Source organism: Anopheles aquasalis, chromosome 3, assembly GCF_943734665.1.
Source record: "Anopheles aquasalis chromosome 3, idAnoAquaMG_Q_19, whole genome shotgun sequence".
Lineage (NCBI taxonomy): Eukaryota > Metazoa > Arthropoda > Insecta > Diptera > Culicidae > Anopheles > Anopheles aquasalis.
This window is the reverse complement of record NC_064878.1, coordinates 9,495,001-9,502,500: the sequence shown is the minus strand read 5'-3', so window position 1 is coordinate 9,502,500 and position 7,500 is coordinate 9,495,001. Positions and strand designations below refer to the sequence as shown.

The window sequence follows — 7,500 nt, the reverse complement described above, 5'->3', positions numbered from 1 at the left end:
GTGCTGCTCGCCTCGACGGCCAAGGATGGTGGTAATGCGATGAACCTGTACAGTATTTCGCTGGGATCGGGCAATCAGGTGGTGGGCAGTCAGTTCCAGCTTGAGGGTACGACCGTGTTCCATGCGGATATGGGTGAAGGCAGTGGTACTGGTGCGTGCCCGGTGCTACTGAACACAGTCAATCGGAACTGCACCCTTCAACAGATGCAGCTGGATGATGGCGAATGTGGTGGTGCCGGACACGAGCGTTCCTTTCAAAATGCAAACATCGATGCCGCTGTGACGCGGCTGGTGAAAGCTGAGTCGGCGTACTATCTGGGACTGGAGAATGGGAAGCTGCTGAAGCTCTCCGCCTGGACGGGTGATTCCGAGGTTGAGGAGATTGTCAATTTGGAAACCAAAATCAATTACCTGCAGTGCTTTAGGGCGGCCTCGGTAGAATCGGGCACCGTCTCGGAGGTGCTGGTCGTAAGCAGTCAATCGCGTTCCGTGGTGTTTGTGGATGAGGTCGAGCAACAGTCACTGCCGGACAAGATACGCTGCTGTTACCTGTTGTACGATCGCTTTCTCTTAATCATCGGCGATCGGTGCTCCATTCAGGTACGTGTGATCTGATAACATCTCTTTTTGAATTTGTCTACTGATATTCAAACTATTTCTCTTGTTTTACAGATTTACGATCTGGAAACGAAATTGCTGGAACTAGTACAAAAAGAAATCGAACGATCGTACGGTGCGTCGGATTGTTTGCTGTCGGAACGAGCGGCACTCATCCTCTGCACGTCCGATGGTATCGTGTACCATCTCGGTTTACCGCAGATAAGCATCGAAACGTCCAGCTTGACTCCTTTCGATGAGCTGGCCACAATACCGGCCGCTCCTGGGCGCCGTAGCAATGAGGTAATCTGTAGCTGCGCTCTCTCACCGGACGCTGAGTTCCTGGCCGTCGGTTGCTACGATGGTCGCATCATACTGCACATGATGGAGCTGCAGCGGCAGCTGGGTGTCCTGGAGTCACACAAGCATCCCGTGACCGGGCTGTACTTTAGCAACTGGACTGATCCGAATGCTCCCCACATACTGGCCAGCGTTGGTGAGCAGATCGTGTTCTGGAGTGTCGATTATCTCGTCAACAATCAGAAGCAAGAGCGTCGAAGCAATGGAGTGTTGCGCCATTCCGGGCGCTTTCCGGTGCGTAAAACTTTGGCCGCTCCTCCGGGTGATGCAAACTCACCGACACAGGTGGCCATCAATCGTCGTTCGATAGGGAGCGACTCCGGCCGCTCGACGCCCCTCTATGGTAGTCCGATTCAGCGTAGTTTCCTTGGGGAACGGTTCGAAGAGTCGGCACACTGGTACGATAAGCGGGGTAGCACCGACAAACCGCATCTGCTGTCCTGCATCAAGCTGGTCGGGCGTGCCAAGCAGCTGATAGTGAACCGAGACTTCAGCAAGTTCCTCACCGTGGATGACGAGGGTTTTATACACTATCTGCGTTTTTATAAGCCTCAGGCGAGTCAACAGTTCCTGATGCCACCACCACCACCACCGGCGCTGCTATCACCGAACATTACCATACGATCCAGCGCTACTGCTGGGTATAGTGGTGGTTCCAATGGATCACCGCCGGTCATGATCAACGGCGGTGGCACGAACGGTGGTACAACCCACGCCTGACGGTTGTTAGCAAGCGAACGATCGTTACGGATCTGCAACTCCGTTCTTCTACTATACACCTTCTATCAGTACGTGCTCTGGTGGCAGACCTGGGGGGGATGATCGCCGAGGGAAAGCGATCCGGCGGTCCTCCCTCAGAGCGCCAGAGTAAAGGAGGAAGCGAAGAGAGATCCCCGGGTACAAATCGGATTCGTTCGCTTGCGACATACAAGAATCTTTGGTTGATGGGTGGGTGGTAGGTAGGTGTAGCTCTGCGTTTGCTCAAAGGTTTCACAAATCCTGTCCTGCCATTACTCTCCTATCCATGCTGCTGGAATGCTGTGCCAAAAACACAGGACTCTGTACTGCACTCGTGAGCCGACGCACAGGTGCATACGAATGATAGATATATTTGTTTTTTTATTATTATATAAAGCAGATAGCAATATTGTGGTCCATATGGCGAATCAGAACAGGCGACAGGCTCAATAACTGGGTCCCGCGAGATCGGGTACCACCGACACTGCCACCGCCGCCGTGCTCGGTTCGACGAAGCCCGTAGGCCAAAGCTATCTAGAGTTTATTAGAGAATCTTCGACTATTTCTACAAACAATACCGTGCAACCGCGATAGCGACCAAGCAATTGTAGTAGTGTAAGATCAGCGCGATCCCGAACTGACCACAAAAAAGGGGGAACGGTTCGCCTGGGCCAGTACCACGACCCCTCGTTTATATTTCTTCGCTTTTACGGCGTGATCGATTTTATTCTCGATAGATTTCGATAGTATGCATTTCATCTTCGAGAGGGTAGGCAAAGTGGCGTCGTGCGTGAATTACCTTTACAGTATATGTAGGGTCCAACTAATGTACAAAGTTAGTTCGAATGTGGTTTGCTCAGCAGTGCTAGTTAAACGGTACGATGCTTAAGTAGCTTGTAGGATGTTTGCCTGTGTGTGTGCGTGCGTTTTTGTATGTGTGTTTTTGTTTTGTAGAGCGATTTTAGAACAAACGTTACACGGTGCTTCTCGCGACGACTGTCCCGCCCCCTTACATGGGGGCTCCGCGACGGCATTTCGGCATTTTTTTCATCGTTTTAGTCAAGCACAAAAAGATACGCGAAACATTCCGGTAGTAGCTGTAAATAGTACTTTGTCCCGGGCTTTTTTTCGTGACGATAAATTTGAGCGAAAGCAACATCTACGAACACAATCTACGCAAATGACAATGCTTCTTTATACAAATGGATCGAAATAAATTTTATAGTAAAAACAGCGAATCAAATGCGAATGCGACTCTATTATCGATAGTCTACCAAGCAGTCTCTTTATTATAAGAACAGATCTTAACTCTTACCCATAATTCTCACTTTCGATTACAATATTTCAGTATAAATATTAATTCTTATCTTATGATCATTCTCGATTGCTATCTCCTCGTTGGTGATAGACTTTCGATCGACCGCTTTCGATGATTCCGATGGACACACTTCCGTCTTTGCAGCAGGAGGCGTTGCCGCAGGAGCAGCAGTAGAGAAGGTATCGGAAAGATCCGTAAGTTCGTCGAGAATTTCTGCAACACAAAATAGACCGTTTATAGGAATGCCCGTTCGGAGGAAATCTTTGTGATCTCACCTGTGATCTGTAGATCGATGTCACTCTTGATGCTATCGTACATCGCGGCCATTTCTATTCGTTGCTGCTTCTTGAAAATTGCCACACGGAGACTGTTTCCTGTGATAATAAAGGGATAAACATTAGTACTGCGAAGAGGATAACATGAGGTGGAGAATTCTGCTCCCTGCGATCCTTACTTCGTGGCGTTTTGCGCCTCAAAGAGCCTTTATCCGGTGTCGTATCCGCACGCGTTCTCCGGTAGTTGATTATGTCAGTGAACGTGTTGATTTCGAGCAGTGATGTTGCCTCCATTCGACGCTTAGCAGGTTGCCCTCGGCGACTACGGTACAGTATGTTGGTTGAGGACATCCGGACCTGATCGGTGGAGAACAGTTCCTTTAGGGTTTCCTCTGCATTCTCATGCTCGTCCCTCGGTTCGATTACTGGCGGAGCCGATTCCTTTACTTCGATACAATCATTTGGAGGTTCCTCTTTCTTAGTGGTAAGTTCTGTTAAGACCACCTGGGGCACCACCGGTGGAACGATCGGTTTCGTGCCTCCTTTCCCATTGCTGATGGATGATTGTATTTTACGCAGCTTAGCGAGCAGGACACGAAAACGTTTGACCACACGACCAGGATCGATTGTTGGATCTTTCTGCGTGCATTCGACGATCGCTCTACACTCGAGCGTCATCATACGATACGCTTTGTAGTGTTGATGTAGCGGATCCTCATGCAGCTTTGTTTCAGTACCATTCTGCTCCAGATGTTGTAGGAATATCTCCGCTTTTTGTACCAATTCCAGCCCCTTTGCTGGTTCGTATTGTTGCTCTAACGAATCAATTCCAGCATCCAGAAGTTCGATCAGAGAGGAAGCGAATGCGCTCGTATCGATGATCTTGTTAACGTGTTTCCGTAGGTTCGCCGCCTCTTCCAGCCAATGTTCCTCTAGCAGTGTCGTGCTTTGGCCCGTTCCAAGGTACAGCAGGGGAATAAGATACGAATCGAGGGCCTCGATCGATGCCAGCGTACTCCGGATGGCAGAAGAAACCTTCAGATCATCGGCATACGATATAGCAAACAGACCGATCTGCATCAGCCGTTCCACGAACTGATCGAACGGCTTCGTGTGTTCCTCTAAATCTTCCTCGCTCGGTTTCGATGCTAGAATCCGCTGCAGTTCCGTCAACAGCCGACGATCGGTGTCTCCGAAGGAATCGTAAACCAAGCGCAGCAAACACTCGTTAACGAGCGTTTCCAGCTGATAGATGGCAGCCTCCAGTACGCTGGCGAACAGTTTCTTATCACTGGAACCGGTTCCATCGCTCGCTGCCCTTTCCAGAGCGCCACATTCGCGCAGAACCTTTTGGCAGCAGATCATCACCCGCTTGCGGTCCTCTTCCGGCAGTACGTTGCAGAAGCCAAACGTTTGCGATATGAGTGCCTCTAGGACGGATCGGACACGGCCACTTTCGACTATGACGGCCCGGTACTTGACATCGTACTCACTTTCTGAGCATTCCTCCTCACTGGCCACCGTTAGGGGACAGACGAGATTCAGCGCTAGGTCAAGGTAGGTGACAAAGTTCGACTCCGTGACACTTTCGGCCGGCCCTTCACTTTCCAGGACCGTTTTCAAGCGCTCCAAACACCAGATGATGCGCTCAAGGAAACATTGTCTCGATTGGGGTTGCGGTTGCTTACTTTCGGGTGCTGCATTCTGTTCCACCGTTAGCGTCCTCTCGAGCCACCGGATACAGGTTACGATCTGTGAGATGCACAGGAAGCATGCCTCCAGTGTTCCGATTTGACCGTTCCTCTCGAATATCAGATACTTGTGCACAATGCGCAGCAGCTGGTGTAAATCGGCACAAACGGACTGAAAAAAAAACAACGGTGTAATTAGCGGAAGAAGCGGCCACTTGGTGTGGAACTTACATCCAGCCACGGGAGTCCGGTTTTGTCGGTTTCCACAAATCCTTGGTAAAGTTTATCCTTGGTTTTCTCAATACACTCTTGCAGCTCAGGCAGCATTTTCACTGGGAAATTTGCACAGAAATCTATCCAGAACCGAAACGCAAGCGGAGGGCGTTAAAGGCGCGGCAGTTTTACCGTTGCTTTCAAAACAAAGCCAGCGTCAACAGCAAGGGGGTTAAGGCAGTTTCACAAAGCTTGTAGAATCCGGCACGTAATGCGCATTTTTTGCGCTTCGTAACTCGTGTTTTAACATGCAACTCATTTGCACAGAAATCTTTGAAATCTTTTGATAAATTTAAGTGCAAAACTACGATCCTTTTGTGTTCAGAAACCTTTGTTTTTTGATCATTTTTGTCGCTACGTGTAACCGCGCTTCATGCGTTTGTCTGGCTGGCGTTCCCGAAGGGTTCCGGTGACAGCGCCGCCGGTTGTTTACAAATTCGTCGCGTTCGTCGGATCGTCCTTGATATCCTTGCTGGAAGTGGAAAGTGGTCGCCCGGAACGGAAGATGGGTTTGTTAACGAATCCATCGATCTCGCAGAAAGCGAAATACTGCCGGAAGCTGGTGCGGCACAACACGCTGATCTGCTTCTCGCTGTATCTGCTGGGCGTTGGCTTCTTCTGTGCGCTGCCCGACAACAACTTCAGTTCCGGCACTTATTTCTCCGAGAATGCGCTTCTACCGGGACTGGTCAATTCGGAGCTGGGGATGGAAACGGTGGCACTCGTAAAGTCCCTGGCCGGGGAACTGCAGCGGGAGCGTGAAAACTATCCAAAGAGCTTACCGTACCCATGGTTACTGGCCAAAATGCGTCGGTTTGGCCTTGAAACGCACACGCACAACTTTACACTCAACTATCCTTACGGCGGCGGAAAGGTAGTGTGGCCACTGATACCCCGGGATACCCCGGATGTGATAATATTAATGTTTTCCCCCTTTTTTTCTCTTGCAGCGCTTCAAGGGCGAGAATGTGTTTGGTATTTTACGCGCCCCGCGGATTGCTTCGACGGAATCGATCGTCATCAGTGTTCCCTATCGACCACCGGAAACAGTGCACTCGGATGTTTCGGCCGGTGTGCCGCTGATGTTGGCTTTTGCTGATTTTGCGCGTAAAAAGAAGTACTGGGCCAAGGATATCATCTTCCTGGTGACCGAGCAGGAACAGCTAGGAATGCAGGCGTGGCTCGAAGCATACCATGGCACCGAGGACGGTCCGAGGATTCTCGATGCTGGTTCGCTACGAGCAAGAGCCGGTTCTATTCAGGCAGCCATCAATCTCGAGGTGCAAAGTCTAGACATTAGTCACATAAACTTGAAAATTGAGGGCCTCAACGGACAGTTACCCAACCTGGACCTGCACAATCTGGTGCAGAAGCTATCGTCGAAGAATGGCATTGTCGCGGGATACAAACAAACGTCTTCGAGTCCAAAGCGATCCTACCGGTACCAAGACAAACTGGCAAACATGCTGTCGATGGTGTTCTCACAGGCCAGTGGTGTACCGACGGGGAACCATGGTCTCTTTCATAAGTATGGCATCGAAGCGCTAACACTGGAGGCAGTTAAACGGGAGAAAGCGCAAGCACAGAACCAGGAAGTCGGTTCAATGCTACGTATCATCGAGGGAATTACCCGGAGTTTGAACAATCTTCTCGAGCGGTTTCATCAGAGCTTCTTCTTCTATCTACTCGTATCGAACGATCGGTTCGTGTCGATCGGTGATTACATGCCCAGCCTAGCGCTGATGGCTGGCTCTCTGCTGATCAAAGCGTTCATCCATTATCTCTCGATCTACTATTCGGATGATGACGAAACGGAAGGTTCGGAGCACGAGGTAGCACAGAAACAGAAACCTTCCACCGATATAGGATACTTCTCGGTAGGAATCGTCCTGCTGGTGGCACATTCCATTGGAGCATTAGCGATGTTCCTGCCACACAGCGCAACGGTTAGCCGGTATTTGCACGAAGCTAATCTATCGACACAACTCGGGCTGTTCACGTTGCTGGTCTCTGTTTCTACGATTGCCGTTACACTGCCGGCCTTCTGCTCCCTGACGCCTCTCAATGGCGATGCGCTGCAGGTGGCGGTACTGCTCGAGCTCGGAACCGTATTGTTGGCCGTGGGAATGCTCAACTTTTCACTTGGATTTCTACTCTCGGTCGTTCTGGTACCGTTCATCATTCTACTGCGGCCAACAATTTCCAGCAGATCACGATTGTAAGTATCCGTCATTACCTGTCCATTTAA

The 7,500-nt window shown here is 50.2% G+C and overlaps 3 protein-coding genes across 9 annotated transcripts in view; 2 read left to right on the top strand and 1 right to left on the bottom strand.

Moving 5' to 3' along the window:
- Window positions 1–2,932, top strand: part of LOC126575226 (uncharacterized) — a 15,678-nt gene extending 12,746 nt beyond the window's left edge. For 6 of the 7 annotated variants that reach the window (XM_050235814.1, XM_050235813.1, XM_050235812.1 and 3 more), the window contains 2 exons: window positions 1–600; window positions 673–2,932. The exon at window positions 1–600 is cut by the window's left edge and continues 928 nt beyond it. In XM_050235814.1, coding sequence (XP_050091771.1) covers window positions 1–600; window positions 673–1,677 — 1,605 coding nt within the window. In that variant the 3' untranslated portion in view covers window positions 1,678–2,932. The remainder of the gene's footprint in view (window positions 601–672) is intronic. The other variant, XR_007608258.1, reaches the window with a different exon arrangement.
- A 72-nt stretch (window positions 2,933–3,004) lies between these two features.
- Window positions 3,005–5,313, bottom strand: LOC126576047 (serendipity locus protein alpha-like). Its single transcript, XM_050237130.1, has 4 exons — window positions 5,211–5,313; window positions 3,468–5,151; window positions 3,289–3,387; window positions 3,005–3,226 (listed from the first exon to the last, which is right to left on the bottom strand). The coding sequence occupies exons 1-4, from the start codon at window positions 5,304–5,306 to the stop codon at window positions 3,030–3,032; spliced, it is 2,076 nt and encodes a 691-aa protein (XP_050093087.1). The 5' UTR covers window positions 5,307–5,313; the 3' UTR covers window positions 3,005–3,029.
- Window positions 5,314–5,671: 358 nt separating this feature from the next.
- The window catches only part of LOC126574230 (glycosylphosphatidylinositol anchor attachment 1 protein), a 2,366-nt gene continuing 537 nt past the window's right edge, over window positions 5,672–7,500 (top strand). The window contains exons 1-2 of the mRNA XM_050234295.1: window positions 5,672–6,126; window positions 6,203–7,470. Coding sequence (XP_050090252.1) covers window positions 5,758–6,126; window positions 6,203–7,470 — 1,637 coding nt within the window. The 5' untranslated portion in view covers window positions 5,672–5,757. The remainder of the gene's footprint in view (window positions 6,127–6,202; window positions 7,471–7,500) is intronic.